Below are 27,700 nucleotides of genomic sequence, written 5' to 3'. Positions count from 1 at the left end.
AGGGTTGGCCTAGAGAGGCCACTGCCGGAGAAGGTGGGAATTGAGGCTTCCGCTCAGCTGAGAGGCAAGATGGCCACCGCTGGGGGCGGCTGTGTGGCCGACCCGGGAAGTAGGAGTCTTCTTCGCCTTCTGTCTTTCTGCGTCCTACTGGCAGGTGAGGCCTCCCCTGCCCGTGAGCTCCAGTCTGTAAGGAGAACCCTCCGGATCTGCTCAGCCGCGAGGGCTGCCGTCTCCCATCTGGTCCCCGCAGCCCCTCCGTCCCCCCACCCTGTAAATCCTCTCTTTTTCGTTCCTACGACAAAAGTTCCCCCTTTGCCTGGACCTGAGGGTCCCTTCTCCCCCGCGGCAGGTCAAGTCTCCCGATTTCCTCTTCCAGGCCTCTTCTTGAACTTCCAGCTCAACTCTCTCCCACTTTGTCCGGATACATCGTTTCCCCCACGGCCCAGCCACCCCACTCAAAATCAGAAAGGACAAGTGTTAAGAGTTCAGCTTTCTTTCCAATGCGTTTAGACTTTTAAGATGAAAGCGCCTGGTTCTGTGGGTGCATTGCGGCGCTAAGGAAGGTAGATGCCTTATTTCTTTCTCGTTTTATTCCATCGTAAACCCGCGTCCCTGTGCTTCACCTCCGTTTGTCCCATTAATAAAGTGAGACTAAGGTAAGATATTAGTTCTCTTAACTGTTTATGCAGTGAAATAATGACTCAACGAACTTTAGGCATTTATAATGTGCACAGGTGTTTGCCTACACGCATTTACTTTCTGGTATATGAGGGCCTAAAATGCAAACATGCCTGTTTATAGACATGATGATACCTTCCCCCAAATTGAGATTGTTTGTTTAAAGATCTCCAAAGGAGAAACTGGGCTTCCCTGGTGGCTCAGTGGTGATGAATCCGCCTGTTAATGCAGGAGACGCTGATTAGATCCCTGGGTCGGTAAAGATCCCTGGGGAAGGAAATGGCAACCCATTCCAGTATTCTTGCCTAGGAAATCCCATGGACAGAGGATCCTGGGGGACTACAGTCCATGGGGTCACAAAAGAGTGGCACTAGACTTAGTGACTAAACAACAACAACAAAGGGAAAACTAGCTGCCCCACACTGTGGGCACACACAAATTACTTACTAATATTAAATTAACTGACAGGGTATATGGCATAAGTTTTCTCCCAGTTCTGTTCAGATTTCCTGGGAAAATGTCTCAGGGAGACTTTTGTTGTTGTTGTAATCTATATTCTTAGACTGGCACCAGTTTATTAACTAATTAGTGATGTATATACAGAGTAGAAAAATGGAAGTGTGGTTGAGTATGCAACCAGAAGCAGGTACATCTAATGCTAAATGCCTTTGCTTTGATGAATCAAGTGTTTTCTCTTTAAGCTTCAGTGTCAGTCGCTTTATGATTTGTAGCAACCCTCTGTGGTACATAGCTGAGTGCATTTATTTATTCCAGTAATGTTCCTAGGAGGTGAGAAGGGTAGACATCAGTCCCATTTTGGGAAGTATGATATACCCAAAACTGTTCAACCTAGTTGTGGTATGACAGGCTAGCACCAATGTCTTCCAATTTCTTCTTACATTTTTTATCTTCTGATCAGGTTTGTGTGAAGGAAACTCAGTGGAGAGGAAGATCTACATCCCCTTAAATAAAACAGCTCCTTGTGTCCGTCTGCTTAATGCTACTCATCAGATTGGCTGCCAGTGTAAGTTGAGATTGGGAACTGTGTTCGTGGCTGTTGACATTTCAGTCTGTGCCCTGGGTGTAATGATTCAAGTCTTGTAGGTAACCTCAACACAAACTAGGCGATGAGGGTAGTAGGTGGTAGAGAACCATTGGTCAAACCAGGCGAGGTAATTAATAAGAACAAACATTGAGGAAATACTACATACTAAACTTCTTATGTGTGCATATCATTTAACCATCACAACAACCTCATGAAGTAGCCCCTGTTATTACCCCGCATCTTACCAATATGAAACAGAGACTTAGAGAAGTGAGTAACTTCCAAGATTGTCCTGCTGGTCAGTGATGAAGCTTGGATTTGGTGGTCTAAGTTCTAATCTAGGACTCTTAACCACCCAGTAAGTTAGGTAGAAAGCCATACTCTTTCTTAGGAGAAGAAGCCTCATACTCTATGAAGTCCAGTCATCATCTGCACTCTGAATGCTCTTTTTGGAACCAAAATAAGCTTCTTTAAGGCAGTGAACCCTTTGAAGAAGAAGACATTGAGAAAGCCAAATAGTTGCAAGAGGAAATAATAAAGCATTTAAATTTGTCTTTGTGTTTTGTAAATGTGTCCCATGTCAACGTGATATGGTTATAAAACTATGAGGGAAAAAAGTTGTAATCAAAAGGCCGAATTCTCCAGTTCCTTGCTACTTAACCTGTTGTCTTCAGATTTTGTTTGTTGGATAGTAGCTTTGGTAGAATGTAGTTTTTTACAGGGAAGCAGGAAACTCAGAGTCAGATCTTGGCTTCTTCATCAAATTGGTTCCCTCTGAATCTGTTCATTCTCGTAAAAATGGTTAGAATATAAGTGCACAAAGCTGAAAGTCAGAGCACCTTTAATAGATGTTTATTGGTGATGCTAAGTGCCGTCTCAGCAGTACTTTGTAATTGTCTGAAACCTCATTTGGTTGTAAAAAAAACTAGACACTGGAAGTGAAGGACTTGCTCAAGGTGGCAATTACTGTTTTTCTACCCACCCATCCCCTGGCTATATCCTGTGTTAATTATCCATGTCCTTGTTACAGCAAGTACTGGGAGTGCGTTAACTGGTTCCAAACAGCTCCAGTTAAAATTTTTGTTGGACCTTGTTCTTAAATTAGGCTTGTGAGGAGAAGGGAGCCAGGTCCAGTGTGGACTGAGATCAGACTGTACTGATGGTCTTGCTGGAACTCCACTTTAGTGCAAAAAGCGAGGCTCCCATCCTCCTGAAGCTGAGCTCTACAATATCTCCTCTGGGACTGAGTCGTTCTGCTACATGTCCTTAGAGCAGCCCTGTGGGAAGCAAAGCAGTAGCCTGTAGAGATAAAGCCTGGAGCCAATATGGAGAGGCAAGAGGGGAGGGGCTGGTCTCTGGCCACTTCCTCATTAGGATCTTGTTTCCTTTTCAGCCTACTTATTTCTAAATCTTACTTCATATCTGTCCATCCTGAGCAAGCTACACCCTCTTAAATTTGGAGTAAAAGACCTAGATTTGATTTTCTGTTTCTAATGCTCTGTTTCAATTGGACCCTTTTAAAGGTGCTCAAAAGGGGTAATCTATAGCTTTCTTTCCTTTCCTTTTCTTTAACTCTTTCCGTATAAAATGAGATACTTCCAAGTTATCCATAAAGCATCCTGGGGTAATATATGTGTCTGCTCCTGGCCTGGGGTGAACAGCCAAGCTCTTTGGAGATGTTTGGTCCCCAGAAATGAGAGGACTTTTAATATCAGCACATCTAATCTCTTTGAGGACCATCATTTGGGAAGTTCTGTTCTACAGATCTCCTTGAACCTCTTGATTTAACCTTACCCAAAACTGACCAAAAGCAAGTGAAGTCTTACCCAAATAGGGCAAAGGAATGGAGATCCATGGAGGCTATGAGGGCACGGAAATCTGCACAAAGGAAGATTTAGTGCTGGAACGCCAAGCTTGATGTCTAGAGCCTGTCATTTTCTGGAGAAAACACATATTTAAAAACTTTGGTGTCTACTGCTACAGAATCTCATATATAAGCCTTAGTGAGGTTGAGGGAAGAGGACAAGAAAATGAAGATCACAGAGCCTTTCTGACATTTAACAAGCAAGGCCTGTAGTAAGACTTCTGAGCTCTTTTGTCCTCCATTCTTTCCTAGTAATCTTCCGATGGAACCAGGGCAGTTCTGCCCTTCAGTTTCACTCTAGAGTTGGCTGCATTAACCCAACGTCTTGTGACATTTTGGAAGTGGGGCGGGGCGGGGTGGGGGTGGGGGTGGTGAATAATCTGCAGAATCAGTAAGGCAAAGTCAGAATTTTTAGCTGTGGATGCTTTAATTTGACTCATTCTATCCTGGCAGCTTCCATTAGTGGGGACACAGGGGTTATCCATGTAGTAGAGAAGGAAGAGGACCTGCAGTGGGTGTTGACTGATGGCCCTAACCCCCCTTACGTGGTTCTGCTAGAGGGCACACTCTTTACCAGGTAAGAACTCGGTGTTCCTGCTGGGGAAATGCATCCAGAGAAGGGGAGAGTCAGGGAACAGTCTTCCAGCTTGTGAGTGTAAACTGCCCTCAGCTTCCCTGGTCCCGCCAGGCAGGGGGTGGGTTGGTGCTCAGAGCAAAAGATGAGCCATCAAAAGGAGTCTCGGTGACCTTGTAAGTAGAACTCTAGGTGTGTAAGGACCCCAGGAAGGAAAGGGATGTACAGAGAGGGGTAGATGAGATGAAGCCTTGAGCTCAGATTAGGTCATAGTTTTCGTTCAGAAACTAAAAGACCGAAAAGACAAGAAATGAGTCAGCAGTGGTGATTCCCCTAATTCTGCATTTGTTTCTACCCTAGAGGGCAGGATGTCAGGCTGCCTGATAATCTCCCTCCCTTCGTTCATGGCATTGTTGCCCCATTCCAGGGATGTGATGGAGAAGCTGAAGGGGAGATCCGGCCGAATTGCTGGTCTTGCAGTGTCTTTAGCCAAGCCCAGTCCTGCCTCAGGCTTCTCTCCCAGTGTGCAGTGTCCCAATGATGGGTTTGGTAAGAGCCCCAGTGGGTCAGGGCAGACTGCTGTCACCCAGAGCTCATCGTTGCTTCGTTCTCTGGGGGTTGGAGGTTGTGAAGGAGTATGTGTTTGTGTGTATGGTGAGCAACTGCCAAACAGGATTTCTTTGTCTTTGCCACTCATCTCTTCTGTCTCCTGCTCCCCTATCCTGTTTACCTTCCATTCTCCCTTTCTGTCACATGTTCAGATCCCCAACTGGCTATCCTAGGGGTCCCTGATACAGTGTCTGTTTTACTGTAGGTGATGAGAAGTTGATGCTTGCTTCTTTTTGAGTCACTCCCTCTGGAACTCTTAGTCCCAAACCTGTGATATCCTAGCCATCCTCCCTTACCTGGTTTCTAAGTGCTTGGTGTCCCAACATCCTATCCCCTGTCCTCCCTTTCAGGTGTTTACTCCAACTCTTATGGGTCACAGTTTGCTCACTGCAGAGCCTTTCAGTGGAACAAGGTGGGTGACGGCTTGGCTTATGAAGACTTCAGTTTCCCCATCTTTCTTCTTGAAGATGAAAATGAAACTAATGTCATTAAGCAGGTAATGACTCTGCCAGCTCTTAGCACTTCTTACTTAGAATTATTTGTCAGGCTCTCCTCCTGTTTGGAGGGAGCCTCATTGTACTAGTCTACCCTCTGAAAGGCCGTTGCTCCAAGAAGAGCCAAGAGGTTTATTTTTTTCATATTCCCCTCTCCTATTTCTCTTCTGCCTTAAAGTATAACATTAAAGGCTTTTAGACTAGAACAAAACATAAAGAATGTTCAATATGAGATAAGCTGTAGAGCCATGACTAAGAACACGGTATGGTAAGAGCATTGGACTAGGAATTGAGAGATTCAGTTTAGTAATTTCTGAAGTTCTTTTTAGCTCTAGTGTTCTCTAATTCTAAGCTAATATTCTCTAATTTTTATACACAGAGCAGTTAAGAGGTTTGTGCAAAAGTTTAATGGTGAGTTGATGTCCAGGCTGTCTTGAATTTGCTTTTTTCATCTCCCAGTTTGGTGCTGTTTACAGCAAATCACATTAGAAACAGTGACCAAAGCTCCATATTGAACCAGGCCATTTGGTATAGGGTAATTTCATCAGCCCCAGCTAAGTCGTTGAGTCTGTGACCCTTGGCACCTCTTGGTGACTTGTTCTTTTTGACCTTATAGCCCCTGTGGTTGTACCAGACAGGGTACAGTCCTGTAGCTCAGGGACAGATGTGGGAGCGGCTGAAGGATGGAGCCGGGCCCTCCTCCTTTTGTTGGGTGTGGGAGGGACGCTACAGCTCCAGCCTCACCAGGGTCCTCCTCCCCATGTAGTGCTACCGAGATCACAACCTGAGTCCGAACGGCTCAGCGCCGGCCTTCCCGCTGTGCGCCATGCAGCTCTTCTCACACATGCACGCTGTCGTCAGCACCGTCACCTGCATGCGGCGCAGCCTCATCCAGAGTTCATTCAGCATCAGCCCAGGTGGGGCACGTCAGGGCGAGCTGGCTGCCCGGGGTGGGCTGAAGGGGCTGCCAGCGAGCGTGGCTGAGACCACTGTAGGGGCAGGGTGGACCCAGAAGGGGGCGCTGGTCAGAGCAGGGAACATCAGGTGGGCAGAAGGGGCGGCCAGAGAACATGGCTGAGACCACTGTAGGGGCAGGGTGGGCCCAGCAGGGGGCTCTGGGCAGAGCAGGGAGCATTGGAGAGGCGGCCAGCGAGCGTGGCTGAGACCGCTGTAGGGGCAGGGTGGGCCCAGCAGGGGGCGCTGGGCAGAGCAGGAAGCATAGGGCGGAAGAAGCGGGACCGGTTCCACACAAATCGAGGTAGGTTGTCTCCAGCGGCAGAGAAAGCAACGTGGAAGAACGGAGCCGGAGAAGTGACTCGCAGAGTTCGTGGGCCCTGGTCAGAGGCCGCCTCCGTAGCCGCCTTCTCCCTGTGTCCTGTTCAGAAATCGTCTGCGACCCCCTGTCCGACTACAACGTGTGGAGCCTGCTGAAGCCTATAAACACATCTGGAACACTGGAGCCCGACGACAGGGTGGTGGTGGCTGCCACTCGAGTGAGTGTTGGCCCGATCAGGGTGGGCAGGACTGCCACAGAGAGGACAGGCTTGTCAGGCCTCTAGGTTGCTACTGTGGGGAGCCTCAGACAGAGCAGGATCTGGACTGTGGGTGTCTAGCCATTGCCCCAGGATATGGATGTTTTCTTGGCCAGAGCAGGGGAAGGGGGGACTAGGATCTGGCCCGAGTTTCCAATTTCAAAGTGCACCCCCTCTGCCTTGTCTGCTGCATCCAGCTGGACAGCCGTTCTTTTTTCTGGAACGTGGCCCCAGGGGCTGAAAGCGCCGTGGCCTCCTTCATCACGCAGCTGGCCGCAGCTGAAGCCCTGCAGAAGGCACCTGATGCGGCCACCCTGCCCCGCAACGTCATGTTTGTCTTCTTCCAAGGGGTGAGGGCTCTTTCGCTGGGGTGGGATGGCGGGAAGAAGCAGGTGGTAAAGGTGGGAGGGGCTGTGGTGTGGGGAAGATCTCAGCGCTTGGCCCAGTTGCTATTCAGCTTCTGAAAAGTCTACGTGTCTCCCCTTCAGGCTCCCTCATCACAGGAAGCATTTTCACCCTGACCCAGAATTGCTAAACTGCCGACTACCTCACTCCCCCACTGGTGCAGTCTATTTATTTTATTCTGTGCACCCTTCCCCTGCCTCCTTCACCCAGGAGCCCTGAGGCTCCTGCTTCTCCCTACCGCCACCACAGCCTGGCCACGGAGTAGGGGAACCAGCAACTGTAGCTGAGTGGGTGGAGGTGAGGGGAGAAGCAAGAAGCAGGCACATAACAGCTGGTGTCTGCCTTGGGCCTATGCACTGTTGCTCTCCCCATGTCTGGGCTCAGGAAGTCCTGTGACACACACATGTGAGGCCTCGCCGCAGCTGGGAGGCGGGGTCGGGAGGAGGGCAGGGTCGAGTGACTCGGCTAGCCAGCAGTTGAGATAACGCAGACAGTAGTAGCCTTTGTGCCTAGGGCTCTGAGGATCTGGCCCTGGGTCACTGAGGCTGCCCTCATGCTTTGGGATCTCTGTTCCTTTTCCCACTCGTCTGTGCCCCTCAGGAAACTTTTGACTACATTGGCAGCTCGAGAATGGTCTACGACATGGAGAATGGCAAGTTTCCTGTGCAGCTAGAAAACATTGACTCATTTGTGGAGCTGGGACAGGTGTGGCATGTCTCCTCCCCCCTCTTCCTTGCCTCCTCAAAGCTTTCCCTCAGCTATTCCCTCATCCTCACTGAAGGTACTGCCGCCTCTTCCCTTGACCTCTGCTCCCACTCCTTTCTTCCTGGTATGGGCCAGAAGAGGAGACTAATTATAAACGTTGCTCCTTCATCTTACCTCCAGGTGGCCTTAAGAAACTCACTAGAGCTTTGGATGCACACCGACCCCATGTCTCAGAAAAATGAAACTGTACTAAACCAGGTAACCTGAGCATCTCTCCCCCTCACTTCCTGTTTCAGCAGCTCAAAATATGGGCTTGCCCTGGCCTTATCCCCACCGGCCTCCAGGGCGTGTGAGACAGGACCTTAGGTTGGGTGTTGACTAAAAGGGTGAACTCTCCACCTGTTCCAGTTCCCTGGGAAAACCATAAGCTCAGCTCTTGTCACTGTTCCCTGGGATGGGTAGTTCTCTGATCATCTGGTACCTAGCGAGCTATCACTGCCCACTTAAGACAGGGTGTGAGTGTCTCCTTTCTTCCCTGCTACCCCAGGGACCCGGCTGTCCTGCTTACCCTGCCCCATTCCTGGCTGTGTCAGACTCCCTACCCAAACTGTTTTCCACTTCCCTCACTCCTTGTTCAAGACCCTCCCTCCCTCAAAGTACAGCTATAGCTCTGTTTTATCCCTGAGGTCCTCTTCCTGCCAGCCCAGCTTCACTATCACCCCTTCCTCTTACAGCCTAGACTGGACTACTGGTATGGCACGCAGCACTGTTTTGTATTATTTTTTGCTCCTCCAGTTCTGCACAGTAAATAATTAGTAAGACATCGGCTAAGACAATGTCCTGAGGACAGTTGGGTTTACCTATAAATATGGAAAAGAAAAAAAAAAAACAACCACAGATCTCTTCCTTCTTTGTGTGGTGATTTAAGCAGGATAGTAGACACTGCAGGAAAATCCAGAGAGGCTTGATCCCAAAAGGCTTGCAGGATTTAGATCCAGGCGGATTTAGGGCTGCTTTGAAAGTTGGGGAGCATTTCAGGACTGAGGGACCTCCTGCTTCCTCCCCTCGCAGCCTCCGTCAGCTCATGCCCCTCCTCTCCCAGGTGGAGGTGCTCCTGAGCACCCTGGAGCAGAGTGGCGCTGGTGTCCCCACCGTCGTCCTCAGGAGGCTGAATCAGTCCCAGCCTCTGCCACCGTCTTCTCTGCAGCGATTTCTTCGAGCGCGAAACGTCTCTGGCGTTGTTCTTGCTGACCACTCTGATTCCTTCCATAACCTGTAAGCATTGCCCAGCCCGCCTCCTTGTCATTCCTGAAGAGGGTCTGTTCTGCAGTCTGAGGCCCGCAGAGGGACAGTGTCCCTTTGTCAAGAGGAGCCTCTGCCCGCCCCTGTCCCCATGCCATCCTCTCCAGAACCGCAGGTCAATCTGTATTCTTTGTTCAGTGTCCTGTTCTCATCTCACACGACCCTCTTGTTGGATGAGATGTTCATTTTAGAAAATAGTCCTCAGCTGAGTCCCTTTGTAGCTCGGTACTCCTCACCCGTGGTTCCACCTCTCCATGCTTTCCGGGGGCCCGAGTTCCCCAGGGCTGCCAGCAGAGGGCATCGTTACAAATGCACAGTACAGTGGTGATGGGGAGCCCGTGGCCGGAGGACATGGAGCTGTCCCTGCCCGGGGCTGGCCCACCGGGGACACAGACGGTACTCACCCTGAAATGTCACATGTTCTTACTGTGTGGCAACTGCGTGTGGTTCAGTGTGGGTGTGAAAATGTTCCTGCAGCTGAGGGGGCTCCAGAGATACGGGGCAAGGCCATGCTAGTCACTTTTCTGCCAGTCCTGACACCCCTAAACTGCCCCTAACTCGATGCCTAGGGCAATGGGATTTTATTCAGGCTGGATTGCTAGGCCCCCAGCCTCCCTTCAACAGGCCAAGTGAGTTTCTTTTTTTTTTAACTTACTTTTTTTTTTTTGGTGGTACTGGGTCTCTGTTGCTCTGCAGGCTTTTCTCTAGCTGTAGCGAGTGGGGACCGCTCTAGTTGCAGTGCATGGGCTTTTCATTGTGTTGTGGAGCACGGGCTCGAGGGCTCGAGGGCTTCAGTAGCTGTGGTGTGTGGTCTCAGTAGCTGGGGCTCCTGGGCTCTAGAGCACAGGCTCAGTAGTTGTGGTGCAGGGGCTTAGTTGGTGATGGTATGTGGTATCTTCCTGGACCAGGGATCAAGTCCATGTCTCCTGCATTGGCAGGCAGATTCTTGACCACTGAGCCACCAGGGAAACCCCCAAGTGAGTTTCTGAGTCAAAATGCATAAGCTCTGATTCTCCAGCCTGTGCTCAGTAGCACCTTCTCATTTATTTGGGGTGGTGAAAGTTCCAGTACGTAAGATCAGCTCTCTTCTCCAAACCTATCTTCTGTACTGCTGTGTGGTGAGAGGTGATCCATCATTTGAACACACGTTGGACTTGACCATGTGATTGACTTGATTCCTTGTAGAGCAGGCTATTCAGTGATGGTAGAGGCTGGGAGCTATCTCCTCCTACCTTCTCTTCTGAGATCTGCCTCCTTGGGGCTCCAATGAGTACTGAGGTGGTTTGACCTTGTGTAGTGTTACATGTCTGTGGACAAGCCTGCTCGACACCCTCTGCTCCCAGCCACCTTCACTATGAATGTGCGTTGAAACGATCATACGACTGCTCTGATAATGCGTGCTCTCAGCCACCCTTCTGTATCTCTGACCCAAATGACACAGAAGTGTTGCTGATGTTTTAGGACCTCCCAGGAAGGCGCAGATTCTGCATTTTGGTCTCATTTGCCTCTTCTGTCTTGTCGGTCACACAAGTCTTTGTATTCAAGCACTCCCACCTGCGCTCATACTTCCCCATCCTCTGTTCCTTCTTCAATGTGGGACCCTGATTTTCTCTCTTCCCTCATCCTTGGATGAGGAAAAATGAGACCCCCAAGTTCCTACAGGAGGGACAGTGGAGGGAGGAAAGGGCTGGGCCCTGGCTGAGTGCAGCCAACGCTCATTCTGGCTTTCATGGCAGCTATTACCAAAGCATTTACGACACTGCTGAGAACATTAATGTGACCTACCCTGCAGGGCAGAGCCCTGAAGAGGACCTGAACTTTGTGACAGACACTGCCAAGGTAGCGCCCGGGCTGGGGGGAGCACGGGGACCACAGTGCACGAGGCTTACATGTTCGTGTTGGGGGTCAGGGGATCTGGGCCACTCAGCCCCTCTTCTCCTCCCGCAGGCTCTGGCAGGTGTGGCCACGGTGCTGGCACGCGCCCTATACCGGCTCGCAGGAGGAGCCAGCTTCAATGACACCATACAGGCTGATCCCCACACGGTAGGAGCAAGTGGGCCCCTGTTCCTTTCTGTCTGTCTTCCCTGGTGGCTCAGACGGTAAGGCGTCTGCCTGCAATGGAGGACCTCTGGGTTGGGAAGATCCCCTGGAGAAGGAAATGGCACCCCACTCCAGTACTCTTGCCTGGAAAATTCCACAGATGGAGAAGCCTGGTGGGCTACAGTCCATGGGGTCGCAAAGACCTGGACACGACTGAGTGACTTCCCTGGCACACAGTGGGCTACCGCATCCTTTATCCTGGTCCCCTCCTGGTCTCCCGCACCTTGGCATCTAGCAGGCTTGGACGTGCGGGTGAGGACCGCTGATGCCCTGGGCGTTCCCCCAGCGGGCCTCATCTGTCTTCTCACCAGCCACCATTTTCCCTACCCCAGTGTCTGGCCAATCTGGTTCCTACCCCATGACGGAAATCTCTACTAATAAAACTTTGCTTGGGCTCCAAGTCTCCCCCATATCCCCATCCTAGGTTACCCGCCTGCTCTATGGGTTCCTGGTTAGAGCCAACAACTCATGGTTCCAGTCTATCCTCAGGCCGGACCTCAGGTCCTACCTGGGTGAGTACCTGGCGTGGGGTGGAGTCCTTAACCAAGGGAAGGGATACAGAAAAAGTCATCATTTTGACTTAATCTTTACTTCTTTCTTTTTCCTATTTTCTTGCCCCCCGTTTTCCTCTCCTCCTCCTGAAATTTGTTGGATTCTCTTCTCTTGACTTTCTCTTCTCTGGCTGCTGCCAATCTTGGGCTCTCTCTGGCCCTGCCCATCTGCGCCTCACCACCGCCCCCCGCCACCCACTGAATCCCCCCTTTCCTTGTGGTCTCCGCCCAGGTGATGGGCCTCTTCAGCATTACATCGCCGTCTCCAGCCCCACCAATGCCACTTATGTTGTACAGTATGCCTTGGCCAACTTGACCGGCAAGGTGATTGACCTTACCCGAGAGCAGTGCCAGGACCCGAGTCAAGTCCCCACTGAAAACAAGGATGTGAGTGGTAGTGGACATAAGAGGTGACCCCAGGGCCCCCTGTACCCGCCTTCCACTGGGAAGGCTGCTGGATCTCCTAGGCTTGGACCCAAGGGATTGGGGTGGAGAGGTGGAGGGATGCAGCCCGTTGAACTCGAGTACTGAAGAGGCAGCAGCCTGGGTCAAAACGGACTAACCAAACGGTGAAGGGAGTGGGTGAGAGAGGTCTGCGTCAGCCCCTTGCTGTGGCCTGTGTCCTGTGCAGCTGTACGAGTACACCTGGGTTCAGGGCCCATTGAACGCCAATGAGACGGACCGGCTCCCCCGGTGTGTGCGTTCCACGGCACGCCTGGCCAGGGCCTTGTCCCCTGCCTTTGAACTGAAGCAGTGGGGCTCTACCGAATACTCGACGTGGACCGAGAGCCGCTGGAAAGACATCCGCGCCCGGATATTTCTGATAGCCAGCAAAGAGCTGGAGGTGAGATGGGGAGGGTGGGTGGCAGAGGTCTCTTTGACCTCTCTCTATTGCCTCTTGTCTCTTACCCCTGCTAGCTCCCATTTGCCCCCAAAACCTGCTGCACGTCTGTCCCTGGTCAGCCAGCATGCACCGTTAGGAAGCTTGTCCCCACGGACAGTTTGCGTATGTGTTCGTCCTGGCCGTGTGCACCCGTGGAGACCCAAGGGGACAGTATGAGCCCTTCCCCAGCTCCACTGCTGCCCGGCATACCCACCTACCGGAGCTAGAACGTTGCTCTAATGCCTACTGAGCACCGGTCACAATCACGTTATTGGCCACCAGAGAATCAAGGTCATGGCCCTGCCTTCAGGATGCTTAAAATCTAAGTAAAAAATGAAAAGCAAGGACAGAGGTATTTTACTCCTCTTTCCAAATGGGGAGGCTGAGTCCCCAGACTGGGGAGATGTTGCCTGTCATGGTTCAGTACTTGGTGATTAGAGCCAGCTCCAGGATTCTAGTGCCCTGCCTCCCCGCCCCGAGCAGTTACCACAGCTGCCTGGAGTTCTGAGAACACCTTTCTCCTCCCCTGCCCACGCCCTCCTGCAGTTTATCACCCTGATAGTGGGCTTCGGCATCCTTGTCTTCTCTCTCATCGTCACCTACTGCATCAATGCCAAAGCCGATGTCCTTTTCATCACTCCCCGGGAACCAGGATCTGTGTCTTACTGAAGAGGACCCCAGCTTTTCCCTCCAGCTCTGCAGTTCGCTTCCTAGATCATCTGTCCCACTGGGACATAAACCACTAGTTTGTCATGGAACCTCTCTGGGCCTGGCTCAGACTTGACGTTGACATAAAGCGGAACTGCCCAAAAGAGACCGTGAGAGATAATCGAGTCACCCACCGCCCGCATCTCCCTTTTCCTGTCTGCTCTTCCCTGTTCCTTCTTCCTTGCCCCTGCCTGATCCTGGGATGATGAATAGAAGCCTCCTGCTCCTGTCTGACTCCTGCCCCATGGTGGTTCAGAGCTGCCTGCCCTAACTTCCCCTTCTTCAGCGTCTGTTTTCTCTCTCCTTCCTGCTTGTACCTCCCCATGCTCCCTGCTCCCCCCTCTCCCTTCCTGACCAGGAAGGACATGAAGGGTTGAATGCCAGGAACAAATGACAAGGAAGCCCTCAGGAGGATAGGGCCATCTGTGGGCTGAGCCTTCTGTCTCCCTCCAGCTGTCCCGTCTCCAGGCCCTTAGATGGCACATCAGGGGGTTGTGCTGCTGGGTGGGTATCCCACCTCCAGCCCACAGTACTCATTTGTAATTTTTATTATGCTGTAATATCTATTTTTGTTTCCTTTTTTTTCTTTGTGTGTGTGTATGTGTGTGTGTATGTAAATATATAAATAGCGAGTTTCATTAAAACAGACTGCCCCACACAACCCGTACCATTACCTATTTTTTTCCCCAGCCCCTTTGTTCTGTGACCCTAGATTAGAGACGTAGAATTGCAACCTCCCGTGCTTTCTTCTCAGTCCCCAGAGGGCCCCAGGAGTATGACTGTCAAAAACCACAGACACTCTAGCAGAAGAGTTCCCTTCTGACCCCTGGTTTTCCTCTCGTGAGAGTGATGTGAACAGTTTCTTGCGACTCTGCGTTTGACAGACATTTCTTTCCCTATCTGATACCCAAGCTGGGGCACAGAGAGGAAGGGAGTACAGCAGGCAGCCCTGACCCTTGAGTAACTCACGTCTGGGGTGAAGGGAGAAACACTCACAGCTAGGTGCAGTAAATGGAGAAATCGCAGCCTCTCCACAGTGCTCTGGCAGCACATGGAGGGGTTCAGGGCAGTGTGATGGCATTTAGAAAGCTGCAGAGAGGAGGCCCTTGGGCAGCGATTTAGAGCTCACCAGGTGTGGAAGCACAGAGCCAGGAAGAGGCATGGGTCACGTTTGAGAACTGTAGGTTGTTCAGTGTGCCTGAGCCATAGAAACAGGCAGTGAGGCTGGGGCAGGTCACAAAGACGCTTGGGTGGCATGCTAAGCAGTCTGGGCTCCGTCAGTGGGCATGTTGTAGACCAAAATGAGTAGTCTTACAGGCTTCTAGAAAGGATCTCTGTGTGCTAGGGAGGAACTCGAATTCCCTGGGTCCTCACAGGCAGAATTCGGGAGTATGGCAGAGCTGCTGGATGTTGCTGGGAAGGGGCTGAATCAGCTGAGCGTGGAAGCGAACCTGCAGGAGTGGCGCCTGAAGCCAGCCTTCTCCCCTCACTGTTGGCCAAGAGCCTGTCTCCAACGTGCGTGAAGACAGCAGAGATGGAAACGAACTGGCCATTTTCAGAGTCCTAAGCACTCCTCGTAGTTTCCTGATAGAACTATTTACCTTTGCAAATCCTGCTGAGAGGAGGTGATTTTTCTCGAGGTTTCTCTCCCAAGTTCCCTCAGGGGGCTGTTTGGGGTTTGGGGCCGTGGGGGAAATAAACCCCGCCGCTTTCCCTCCACCACACCCCTCCCGGTTTGAGCTGGAGAAGCTGCTCCATGCTGGCGGGAGCTGAGCACAGCTGCCACCATCGCCTGGGCCCACTCCACGCCTCCCTCGGCCAACAGGTCTCCCAGCGGACAGAGCACTAAGCTCCCTCATCCTGCTGGCAGTTTCGGGAAGTGGGGAAGTGGCTGCGAACCAGTGAGGGGGCTGAACAGGGAAGCAGAGGGTTGGGAAGAATCAAGGGACGGGGTGGGCAGGAGAGAAGGATACAGGATGTCAGTCCCTGCCACCTGGGGAGGAATCTGCAGCGAAGCTTGTCTTTTGCTTTCCACACTATGCCTACCCCACACTCCCTCCTCTCCCTGAAACTTACAAAACCAAAGAACATGGGTTTGTGGGCTCCATGGAAGGGGCATAGACCCTCACTGGGGTCCCTTCTCTGAGACCACAGTCTGACTCCTCCCCTGGCTCCTTCTGTGTCCTGGAAACCACACAGGACTGACCAGCAGCATCGTAAGGCCACAGACTTAACTCCTTAGCCTCCCTCTTCTCTCGGTCCAAGGCCCCGCTCAGTCCTGTGCCTTCTAAAATTTGTCATCCCCTCCCTGCACCTTGCCTCCTTCCCTTCTCTCCTTGCATCCTACCCACTGCCAGTTCACACTGCGCCTCCTCCACTCAACCCTTGTGCACAGTTGAGTAACTGACTACCCTACTCCGGGACCCAGTCTGTCCTGTCTCCACTCTGAGACGCCTGGTCCCTGGAGACTAGACCGAAGGCTTTGCTGTTCCCTGGTTTCTCTTCCCAGCTTCTCCGAGTAGAGGGTTTACTCTCCTGTTTCCCACATCCGGGTCACTGCTCCCAGAGGCGCACCCTGGGAGGACGTATTCCCATCCAGAGTCTAGTGTTCTGCACCAACATCCCACCTTGTTCAAAAGGACTTTGTTTCTTCCAGGGACCATATACTAAGACCTTAGGAATTGTGTTTATGGTCTAACTCATTTGATAGATGGGGAAACGGCAGCTCAGAGGAGTGACGTGGCTTGCTGAAGGCTCCACAGCATATTAGAGCTGTGTGAGACATTTCTTATATCTGCACTGGCAGCTACAGCGGTAATAAACATTTATTGAGCCTGACAATGGGCAAGGCACTCTGTCCCAGCATCATAAAAGAGTGTGAGATACGGCAACTTCCCATAGAGACTTGGGATCCAGAGTCTTGATGGCAGCATGGGATAAATAACCAGGCCAGGCAGTATTTGCTCCGTGCAAAATCAGTGCTATAAACAGGTTCTACCTGAGTTCAGAGGATGGAGGGTTTGCTCTGGGCAGGCTTGTAGGGAGGAGTTTCAAATACCTCCAGTGCTGTGTGTGACTTTGGAAAGGGCACTCCCCTCTCTGGGCCCCAGTGTTTTCATCTGTGTGCAGTCAGACCAGGCTGTCATCTGAGGCCCTGCCCTGCTCTGGCCACCTCTCTTCCCTTTTCCCTTTCATCTTAAACCCCTCAGGGCAGGGGATGGCTTGAAGGGTTGGCTGATTCACGAGCTTTCTAAGGTGGTTACAAAGTTCTCCCATGGGAGAGGGAGGCCTGGGTAGGAGTGGGGGGCTGATCGCCCTCTAACACAGGGACAGATGACTGTGGGTAGTGGTGTGGGGTGGTAGAAAAGCCATCCTGAAACTCAGCCTCCCCAACTCAAAACAAGCTTGGTGGGGCTTGCTGAAGTGACCTTTGGGAAGCAGAGAGCCTTGGAAGGTCAGGGTCAGGTGGGATCTGATTTCTTCCGGAGCCCCACACTCAGAAGGTAGAGGGGCTTGCACTTAGCTGTGGTGAAGGGGGCAGCTGGAGCCCCTGTCCCCATCCGGAGAGGCCATGGAGGCAGAAGGGGAGGGGGCACCTCAGGAGGCCTGAGGAGATGATGCAACTGTGAGTAAATGTTACCAGCGCTGGCTCTGGCCGGCTGGCTGCTCAGGGGCTGCGGGCCGGGACCCCAGAGTCCCCTCTTTCTTCCCCCATCAGCTGAGGAGGAGTTAGAGAAACTGGAGGGAAAGAAGGAACAACAGAGCCAAAAGGATATCTGGGAAAAGAAAGAAGGGAAGGGCAAGTGGCAGTAGGCAGTCCTCGTTGGGCTGAAGGAGGGAAGGAGCCGGGGAGCCTGCGAGGGAGCTGAGCCTGAGGGGAGAGAGGCCGGGCGGGCAGGCGTGGCCAGGGGGAGTGGGCGCAGAGCTGGTGGTGACAGATGGGTGGACACAAAGAGGAGGGCTTGGGGGAGACAGATGGATGGGGGAGGGGGTAGGAGAGGCTGCGGGGGGCGGGGGGTGGGCAGTGGTCGGAGGAAGCCCTAATGAGATTGAGGATGGGCTTGGAGCTGGGGAGAGGTGAGCAGAGAGGAGGGAAGACAAAGGCGACAAGGCCTAGGGGGTCGGGGGTGAGAGAGGGCGCAGGGGCTTCCAGCGGGCTGGCGGCAGAGAAAGGGACAGATTGCTGTCCGCCAGGGTGGTAGAGACCCGCTGTCACCTCGGGGCACAGGGGTGGAGACAGGGAGACAGAGGGAGAGCTCCTGGAAGCAGCCAAGGGAGGGAAGGAAGGAAGGAAGGAGATCCAAGACAGCCGCTGCTTCCCAGGCACACAGCGGCTCCTGCCCGAGGCTCCTGTGACCCCGAGCACAGCTGATAACAGCCCCGCCCCCCAGCCACTCCTGGGGAAGGGTCCGGCGGTGTGGCACAGCGAGGGTTAACGCCGTCTGCTCTCCCTGCCAGTCGCTTGCCTGGTTGGGTCCCCAGGGCTCCCCACATATGTCACCCCCTCTCCTGCCAAACCCACGGCTTCCAGCTTCTCCAGGCCCTACCCCCACCCTCAAGGAGCAGGCCCCTGCCCCTGTGTCTTCCCTACCTCACCCCCACTTCCTCCCTCACCACCTACCTCACAGGCCTGTACTGCAGTGATGAAAAGAGATGGTGAGGAACAATCTGAAAAAAGTGAATGCCTTATAAAATGCAAAACAGCAATGAAGGCAGAGAGCCACATTGACCCTCCCACCCCCATCCCCATCCTCCTGCCCCCCACACAGCAAAGGCCCTTAAACAACTCCCAGGGTTCTCCTCCCCCTCAGGGCCTGGGGCTGCTGGCAACCCAGGCTGACCTCCAAGCTCCCCCCAGCCTCCCTCAGTCATCATGCCTCGTATACATGTGCAGAGAAGCTTCTTGCCACCTTTGAGTCACAGTGCACGCCCTAAGGGCTTAGGGGGCCTAACACTTCCCCATGCGCAGTGGCACAAAAGCCCTGTGAGGGAGGTGACAGTGTCACCCTTTCACAGATGACAGCGTAGGTTCAGTCAAGGTTAATGATGTGCCCAAGATCACCAGGACTCGGACCCGGTCTGCCGGCCCCAAGCTCAGTGGAATTAGTAGCTCTGCCCACCACGGCTTGTTTTTAGCTCCTCATCACCGCGCGGTGGTTCAGCCGGTAGAGAATCTGCCCGCAACACAGGAGACCCGGCTTGGATCCCTGGGCCGGGAAGATCCCCTGGAGGAGGGCACGGCGACCCATTCCGGTACTCTTGCCTGGAGAATCCCACGGGCAGAGGAGCCTGGAGGGCTACAGTCCACAGGGTCGTAAGAGTCGGATGTGAATTAGCAAATAAACCACAATGACCATCTCATGCGCATGCGTGCATGCTAAGTCACTTAAGTCCTGTCCAACTCTGCGACCCTGTGGACTGTAGCCCGCCAGGCTCCTCTGCCCGTGGGATTCTCCAGGCAAGAGTACCAGAGTGGGTCACCGTGCCCTCCTCCAGGAGATCTTCCTGACCCAGGGATTAACGAACCTGTGTCTCTTGTGTCTCCTGCATTGGCAGGTGGGTTCTTTACCACTAATGCCACCTGGGAAGCCCTTTATCACATGCTTATGTTCTTCTTAGCTGCTCTCCCAAGGAACAGAAACTGATCTGTGAGTGAAGACTGGGGCTGGAGGCTCCAAAGTGCAGGATCCTGGAAGGACAGCAGAGGAGGCAGAGGTGGTCCTGGAGCACTCTCTTGCCCGTTTGTGCCCTCAGCCCTCAACTCACGCTGGGCACAGCCTGGGCGGGTGCTCCAGGGATGGAGGTTGCAGAGCCACTGTATCTGAGCCAAACTGCCTACAAGGCAGGAGGCTGGGAGCAGGATTTGGTTTCTGTCTCCCATCTCCACCCTACCACGGTTCCTTTCTGCCTCTTGGGTCCTTCCAGGCTCTGCTGTTCTCGCCGTCTCACCCTTGAAGCCAGGCCTGACCGTGTCAGTAACGTCCTCACTTTCACTCCGTTTGTCCTGTCTCCCCGCCTTGTCTCCCTGTCTCCACTCATTTTTTTCTTTCCTCACAACCCTCTGCGCTCTGCCTCCCTCGTGTCTGTGTATCTCCATGCTGTCTCAGAGGCCCTCAAGACTTTCCCAGCATCAGTTTCTGTCCATCCCTGAATATCTGTTTATTCTCCACATCCGCAGTTCACCCAGCTCTGTGTCTCCCTAACCGTCTCCTCTTTTCATGTCTCTCCCCACATCTCTGTCCCCCTATATCTTGCATCCCCGAGTCTTTCACAAAGCCTTGGCAGCCTGGCAGCTCTGCTTCCATCTTCTCTCTTTGGTCTCTGTCCCCCCTACCCCTCCATCTCCCCATCAGGAGTCTTCCCACTCCTCTGCATCTTTCCCGTGTCTGTGCCCTGACGACGCTGCTTTCTCATCCTTTCTCTGTCTCAGTGTCTCCCCATGTCTCCCGCTTCCTTTCCTCTGTCTCCTCTCCATTTCCCACTCGTTCTATATCTTTCCTCTCCTCCATGACACTCTCTTCTGAATCTCTTAGTCGCCCAATTTCCTTGGATGGGGTGGAGGGCAGGAGGGTGGGGGAGGTAGGATTGTTGTTGCTGGGGGCTCATTAGGTAGAGATTGGTTTTTAATCAGCGCCATGGCAATGATGATGCAAGAGCTGAGATGCCACCTGATCCCCTGCCCCCCAGCCCCCCTCCTCAAACCTCCTTTCCCCTCCAGCTCAGCCCATCTGCTGGCGCCTGGGCACCTGTCTGGGCCTGCCCAGGTGGGATTTGGCACCTCCCAGACCTGGGAGTGGGGGTGGTGGTGGGGGAGCTTGGGAAAGAATTACAGGACTCCCCTTTGGGAATGCCTTACCCTGGAGAAAGCCCAGAAGAGGTTGATCAGCAACAGGGAAATGGCAGGTGCTTCCAGAAGCCTGAAGGTAGGCTGTGCACCTACTAAGGTCCAGGCCTATGACATGCATTATCTTACTTAATCTCCCTGGCAACCTAAGCGGCAGCTATAGTTAACCCCATTTTACAGAAAAGAAGGGTTGAGGCTCAAGAGGGTTTCCCAGGTGGTGCTAGTGGTAAAGAATCCACTTGCCAATGCAGGGGATGCCAGAGATGTGGGTTCAATCCTTGGGTCGGGAAGATCCCCTGTAGAAGGAAATCACAACCCACTCCAGCATTCTCACCTGGAAAATTCTGTGGACAGAGGAGCCTGGCTGGCTACAGTCCAGAGTGTCGCTAAGAATTGGACATGACTAAGGCTCAAGAGGTTGTTACTTGTCCAAAGTCACACAGCCGACAGAGCTTTCTTCACTGTAGCATACAGTCTCTGGGAGTCTTCACAGCCACGGTTCATTGCTGGATCTTCACAAAGGTTCAGTGAAGACGCTCAACAGCTGATTGGGGAAGAGAACTTTAGGTACTGAAGCATAGCCTACTGCCTCTCTGTGGTGCTTCCCTTGCTCCCTTGCTCCTGCCACCCTGCATCACACACACACCCCCTCAGATACGCACACACATGCACACCCAGACTGGAGGCAGCTGAGCTATTGATGTGAACTCAATCAATGCCCATTTGCATATTGTTTTATAGCTGGTGTTCTGCGTGGCTCATCTGATACCCCAGCATGCTTGCCGCCTGCCTAGGTGCCTGCCCTCCTCCGCCAGTGTCCTTCCCACCCCGGTTCCTCCTCTCTCGGCACTCCTGTGCTCTGCTCCTTTTAGCCTCACCTCTTTCCTCCTGAGAGTCCCCAATTCCCAGTGGGTCCGATGGGGCCAGCCAGCCTAGAAAAACTCTTCATAGGATCTGCATCAGGCATCTGACCCCACTCCTCCTCTGGTGATGGGATAGGTGGGAGGCTGGGGGCTGCGATAAGAGGGTGCAGTGAGTCCCAGGGGGTGACGAGGGCAGGGGCCTGAACAGTAGTCCCAGGTAGGCTGGCAAGGGGGCTGGTGGGAGCCAGCCTTACGAAGAATGAGAGCTTGGTGAGGGTAAGGACTCTAGGGTCCTCTTCCATGCTTTAGTGCTGTCCACTTGCTCTTTTCTAGACTTCCCTGTTAGTACCTTGGGGAGTCTTTTTCCCAGGGAAAAGGAGACGGGAAGGGGCTATCATAGTCCAGCTGGGACTCAGAATGGGACCATGGTTTAACCTGGCTTGCCAGGGGCCTCTGTCCCTGCCGCCTCTGGTGTGAGAGACTGAGGGGGTTCATCTGTGATCCTGCCCTGGCTCTCGCCCCAGCCCCACCCCTTCCCCAGCTCTCCATTTCTTGCTTATGAAATATGCATGGAGAACAGATGTCCCTGCTCCCCCACTCCCCGCCCCCCTCAGGGCCAGCCCCCGCCCCCAGCTCCCAGGGGGGTTCCCAGATCTCTCTGCCAATGGCTGCCTGGCCTGACTGTTTAATATTGATGAGAAAGGGGGGCTGGGCCAGCCAATGGAGAGCTGGGGGTGTGTGTGTGTATCTCCATATATATACATAGGGCTGGGCCAGCTCAGGTGTGTGTCTGTGAGTGTGTGTGTGCATGTGAGTGTGGGTGGCCCCAGTACCTGGCTAAGCTTACCACCTGGGCCCTCTATCCCCAACATGTGTACCCCTCTCATCTGCCCCGGAGCCTGTACAGCCATGCCACGCTGCCCTGGAGAGGTCTAGAAAGCTGGTCAGTAACTTTGCAGACGGATGAGCTCTGAGCAGCCAGAGGAGACTGGGGCTGTCAGCGCTGGCCCCCTGTCCTGCCAGTTTGGATCCCCTCACAGGGTCCTCCTAGGTAAAGGGGGAACCATGGGCTGGGAAGGCTGGGCGTGTCCCTCCCACTCTCTGGCTCAAGTCCCCTCCCAGAGCCTCCCTCTAGTTCTGTCTCGTGCTGTGTCTCTCTGCATCCCTGGACCTCCCTCTTACCCACTTCTCCCCTTGGACTCTTTGTGCCTATCATTCTCAGTGGGGCTGGGGATGGCAGAAGCGGGGCAGGAAGTCCTTCCCCGGATGCTTGGAATTGCAGATCTTCGGAGCCTGGAACTTTGAGAGCAGAAGTGGATTTTGGGGCGAGGACTGACTTGATGGGTAAATAGACGCTGCTGTGCAGATTGGAGTTGGGGAGGACAGTGGGGCAGGTGGAAATGGGACTGGGGTCAGATTGGAAGCAGATGGAGTGGGCTGGGGGAAGGAAGGGTAAAGTGATCAGGGATGAAGGAATGTGGGGGCCAGGGAGAGGGGGAACCGGGCTGTGACTGGTGTGGAGAACCCGGCACTGAACTCCTGGAGCATGGAGTGGGGAGTTGCAGCATTAACACATACTGGGAGGTGCTGACTTCAGGGCCTCCTACGCTGTCGCCTAAATTTCAGCACTCACCTTCTTCTGTTTTGTGTTATGGTTGTGTGTGTACATGCATCAGATGGTGATGATCTCACACCCGTCAACCCTCAGAGCTTACTGTTAGTGAGCTACTAGGTTGAGCCTCTTTTCTGCATGGTGGGGCGGGGCAAGGCTGGCGAGTCCTGACCCCTGTGAAGGTCTGCTTCAGGCAGGAGAACTCAGGCTGGAGAGGAAGGGGAGACGGTGATGGCGAAGGAGCCTCTGTGCTTCTGTTTCTGGAAGTTAAGTCCGCAGGGCCCACAATGAGCGATCTGCTGTTTCAGCCTGACATTCCCCCAGAGCGAAGCCCTTTCCTCAGCCTTTCCTGGGCCATGTTCCAGCTGCCTCTCCCTGACCTCCTCTGCTCTCAGAGACAAATAAACCTTAGCCAAGCCCCAAACACAGGTCCCTAAAAGCTATCCATATCCTCCTCTGCAGACCATCTCTGAACTGCCCTTGAGCTGGGAGAGGATGTGGAATGGAGAGCTGATTACATTCCCATTCCCCAGTCTTCCTTGCACAGTTGCCAAAAGGGCCAGGGAACAGCAAGGTCGAGAGTGTTGATGACAGAGCTGGAGGAAGGGGCTGTCTTGGGCAGGGGGACTGTTGCCAAAGGAGCTACGCCCCCCTGATTCTAGTGGTCAGGGTGGTAGGATCTGATGTCTGCTATGGTCCTGTTGTGTGGGGTTTGGGGGCTGGGAAGGACTGAGCTGGGTAGCAGTGCTGAGCTCCATATGCCCCAGTCCACTCTACAAAGGGCAATCTGCGTGCTTATCACCCTCACCCCTGCACACACACGTCCGGAAGCAGCCAGGGTGGAGAGGGGCCCTGGGAGGGAGGGGCTGGCAGGGCCAAGGCTTGCAACGTTCCCCTCACAACTGGGAGAGGTTTAGAGCCATAGCCCATCTCTCTTGGAGCTGTGGCTCCTCCAGTCTTGCTTAGTCCTCTGTCCTTTTAATTATTAAACATTTTTTTATTGTGATAAAAACACATAACATAAAATTAGAAATTTTAAGTGTATGCTTCAGTAATGTTAAGTATATTCATGTTGTTGTGAAACAGAGCTCGGGAACTTTTTCATCTTGTAAACCTGAAACTCTGTAACTTTTTAGTGATACCTCCCATACTCCTGGCCTCAGACTCTGAAGCATCATTCTACTTTCTGTGAACTACTTAGCTGCATCACAGAAGTGGAATCATAGGATATTTGTAATTTTGCAACTGATTTATTTCACTTAGCATAATGTCCTCAAGGTTCTTCCATCTTGTAGCACTGGTGATAGGATTTTCTTCCCTTTTAAGGCTGAATAATATTCCATTGTGAGTATATGCCACGTTTTTTAATCCGTGCATCTTTTGATGGGCGTTTGGGTTGTGTCCCTATTTTGGTTATTGTGAATAATGCTACAGTGAGCATGGGGGTGCAGACATCTCTTCAAGATCCTGATTTCGATTCTCTTGGACATATACACAGAAGTGGGATTGTGAGATCATGTGGTACTTCTATTTTTAATTTTTAAAGGAAACTGCATACTCTTTCCATAAAACAGTTGCACTATTTTACAATCCCACCAATAGGGCAAAGTGTTCCAATGTCTCCCTATCCCTGGTGTGTGTGTGTGTGTGTGTGTGTGTGTGTGTGTGTGTGTGTGTGTGACAATAATCATCCTAACAAGTGTGAGGTTACATCTCATTGTGATTTTGATTTGCGTTTCTCCGATGATTAGTGACGTTGATCATCTTTTCTTACGTTTGCTGACCATTTGTATATCATCTTTGGAAAAATGTCTTTTAAGTCCTTTGCCCATTTCTTGGTCAAGTTTTTTTTTTTTTATTGAACTGTGGGAGTTCTTCATAATACTCTGGATATAAATCCTTTATCATCCATATTATTTGCAAACATTCTCTCCCTTTATTTGCAAATATTCTTGCCCTTTCAGTCTGCTGATTGTGTCCTTTGATACCCAGGCGACTTTAAGTTTGATGTAGTCCCATTTGTCTATTTCTGCTTTTGTTACTTGTTCTTTTGGTGTCATACGTGAGAAATCATTGCCAAGTCCAACGTCATGAAGTTTTCCCCCTGCGTTTGCTTCTAGGAGCTACAGCGTTAGGTCCTACATGTAGGTCTTTAATCCCCTTGTTTAGTTTTATCCTGCCCTGTATTCTTCTCACCGGTTCTCCTCCTTTTCAGTTGCTGACTTTCTGGGTCTCCTCCTTTCTTTCCAGCTTTCCTCTTACTTCTTTACCCTGGGGCCACCTGCTCCTCTATCTTGTGCCCCCCACCCCCAATCCTCCCCTTGTTCTGCTGTCCTTTCCCCAAGCTTACAGTACCTTCCCCCTCCCAGCCCATCTTAAACCTTCCTCCTGGCTCCACATCTCTGAGCTGTCCCCTCCTTCCTGCCTCTGACCTTATTCATTTCCCCTTCTTTCTTCCAGACTCCCGACCAGAACCCTGACCATGGAACCCTGAAGTGGCTCTGACTTCCTGAGCTCAGTGGCAGACCTCCCCACCCCAGGCCCTTCCTGCCCCTCCCGCCACCAGCTTTTAGGCTCCCAGAGGGAGGGGTGGGGAGGGGGTCCTGATCTCACAGGGCGGGGGGCATCCATCATGATGCTCAACTCAGACACCATGGAGCTGGACCTGCCTCTCACCCACTCTGAGACCGAGTCCGGCTTCAGCGACTGTGGGGGCGGGGCGGGCCCTGACGGGGCGGGGCCTGGGGGGCCGAGAGGGGGCCCGGCCCGCGGCCTGGAACCTGGAGAGCCGGGCCGGAAAGACCTGCAGCACTTGAGCCGTGAGGAGCGCCGGCGCCGGCGGCGCGCCACAGCCAAGTACCGCACGGCCCATGCCACGCGGGAGCGGATCCGTGTGGAAGCCTTTAACTTGGCCTTCGCGGAGCTGCGCAAGCTACTGCCCACGCTGCCCCCCGACAAGAAGCTTTCCAAGATTGAGATCCTGCGCCTGGCCATCTGCTACATCTCCTACCTGAACCACGTGCTGGATGTGTGAACATGGCCTGCCTCCCCGCTGGGTTCACCCGTCTCCCCGGGTCTCGCTGGGGTCCCTTCTCACCCGCTCACTGCTTAGAACGGCCTCTCCTTCCTGAACCCCTGTACCTCGCATGGCATGTACCCACAGGCCCCGGGCCCAGGCAGAGTGCCCACTGGTGGGTCATGAAAGCGACTTTCTTTGACTCACCCAGGCACCCAGAGGGCTCCTTTCATGGGTACCTTCCACGGTTAGTGGTTGGGGCCCAGCTGGTTAGAAAAGCTTGCTGGGGTGGTGGGTATAGTCTTGGCGTCTCCCCCTTGGCTCGCTCATGGGCTGCTGCCTCTTCTCCTCCTAGTCCCAAATTTTCAGAGACTTCTGTGCCCCTTCCCCAGACCCCAACTCTGCCTCCCACCCTCTTTCTACCCTGTTCCAGCTTCTCCTGTCCATAGTAGGGAGGGGGCATGAGAACAGGAAGGGGGAAGGCTGGGATTAGAGTGGGGTGGGCTTTTTCTTAAGCATCTCAGTCTAGCCCTGGGAGGCAGGGGCTCAGGGAGTTAACTCCTCTGAGGAGCATCTCAGTAGCTGGGAATTGTGGGAAAACTCCCTGTTTTCTATGTCTTTCCTGAGGCTTAGCATATACAGACCTCGGTTCTTACTTGGTAGTGAGTGCCTTGCCCTCTCTGAGCTATTTGGCCCTCTCCCTTCCCCTTCCACCCAAATATCCTGATTTGCTTCCTCCTTGTGTGCAGCTAGAGAAAGGGAAACCTAGATCTTGGGGTAGGGGAGCATGTCCCCAGACTCAGCCCAGAGTATCTGCAAAAGGGCCCTGCAGTGGGTGGGCTGGATCTCATGTCTGCTTCCTCCTCCCCCGCCCACCACAAAGATGTGAGAAGCCCACACTGATTTCTCTGTCGGGTGCAGGGGTTATGCCCCATTATTGCCCTCTGGGAAAGCTCAGCTCTTTTGCCCCATGACTTGTTTATTGTATTTTTTTCTCTTTCCTTAAGCTGCCTTTAGCAGGGGAGACCCCTATCCCACCCCACCTTGAGGCCCTCTTGTCCCCACCCTCCCCCCACGTTGCTGAGCCCACCTGCTCACTAGCTGGGGTCAGTGATGGAATGAAGGGCCAGAGAACCTGTGTAGAAGAGATGCTCTCCCACACTCCCCATGTTCCACCTCCCTCTCACCAAACTCCTAGCTCTACAAGGATATTATTTATTTACGTATTTATTTATTCATCTATTTATTTACTTATTTATTTATAAATATTACTATTTATTGCCGAGTCGTGCACTTTGGGGTAGAGTGAGGAGGCTCCTGGCAGCCCTCGCCTGGCCTCTCTTACTTCCTCCCTGCTTATTCCCTTCCCTTTCTTGTTCCTTCTGCAGCTCCAGGTGTGTGGGGGATCCCTTTCCCTCACCACACCCATATCCCCTCCTAGGACCCATCTGTCCTGATACCCTAATCCTTGGGATGATACCCCCTTTACCCTTCCAGTGCTCCTGGATCCTTCTTCAGCTCCCTTCATCCCCAGACAATCCCACCCCAGTCCTGCCTGCTTCTTTTTTCTTTCTAACCTTCCCCCAGGATCCTCACTTCTTCCTAAGAACCCCTCCCCAACAGTGGGCCCTCAGGGGTCTGTGTCCTGTGTGTGAGTCCCTCCTGTTGAAATTCTGATTTCATATACAAGGAAAAATTAAAGTGACCTCATTCTAGTACCAGGTACGGCTGTGGATCATTCGACCGGGTTGGGACGCTGGCTTGCAGGTTGTGGTAGGGCAGGCATTAAGGGTCCCAAGCTTTGAAGACTTTTATGGGGTCACGAGAGCTCATTATGGTGGGAAAATGAAAAAAGAGAGATGAGGGGTGCCAGAATGTGTAGGGGAATGTGTAGCAGGTCCCAGGCTCCTCCACC

At 52.8% G+C, this 27,700-nt stretch overlaps 2 protein-coding genes across 4 annotated transcripts; both read left to right on the top strand.

Annotated features, from left to right (window-relative positions):
• The first annotated feature begins 26 nt into the window (after window positions 1–26).
• NCSTN (nicastrin) lies at window positions 27–25,311 on the top strand. Of its 3 annotated transcripts, none has more exon segments than NM_001034475.2 (17): window positions 27–154; window positions 1,598–1,702; window positions 4,041–4,164; window positions 4,589–4,710; window positions 5,121–5,266; window positions 6,031–6,181; window positions 6,648–6,757; window positions 6,994–7,146; window positions 7,802–7,906; window positions 8,087–8,164; window positions 9,009–9,181; window positions 10,945–11,047; window positions 11,156–11,251; window positions 11,733–11,820; window positions 12,092–12,246; window positions 12,491–12,703; window positions 14,827–15,060. In NM_001034475.2, coding segments are annotated over 17 exon segments (2,154 nt in total). In that variant the 5' UTR covers window positions 27–69; the 3' UTR covers window positions 14,974–15,060.
• Window positions 25,312–25,397: 86 nt separating this feature from the next.
• On the top strand, window positions 25,398–27,500 carry NHLH1 (nescient helix-loop-helix 1). The gene has a single exon (XM_005203570.5). It carries the CDS (start codon window positions 25,402–25,404, stop codon window positions 25,801–25,803), a length of 402 nt encoding a protein of 133 aa, XP_005203627.1. The 5' UTR covers window positions 25,398–25,401; the 3' UTR covers window positions 25,804–27,500.
• The last annotated feature ends 200 nt before the right edge of the window (window positions 27,501–27,700 follow it).

This window comes from Bos taurus, chromosome 3, assembly GCF_002263795.3.
Source record: "Bos taurus isolate L1 Dominette 01449 registration number 42190680 breed Hereford chromosome 3, ARS-UCD2.0, whole genome shotgun sequence".
NCBI lineage: Eukaryota > Metazoa > Chordata > Mammalia > Artiodactyla > Bovidae > Bos > Bos taurus.
This window is presented reverse-complemented; position numbering and strand designations above follow the sequence as displayed.

Bases quoted from the DNA above. Each gene is read 5' to 3' on its own strand.
- NCSTN (XM_005203495.5), top strand. From the start codon at position 70: ATGGCCACCGCTGGGGGCGGCTGTGTGGCCGACCCGGGAAGTAGGAGT. The intron at 6,182-6,647 runs GTGGGGCACGTC...TGTCCTGTTCAG, and splicing joins TTCATTCAGCATCAGCCCAG to AAATCGTCTGCGACCCCCTG. The intron at 6,758-6,993 runs GTGAGTGTTGGC...TGCTGCATCCAG, and splicing joins TGGTGGTGGCTGCCACTCGA to CTGGACAGCCGTTCTTTTTT.
- NHLH1 (XM_005203570.5), top strand. From the start codon at position 25,402: ATGATGCTCAACTCAGACACCATGGAGCTGGACCTGCCTCTCACCCAC.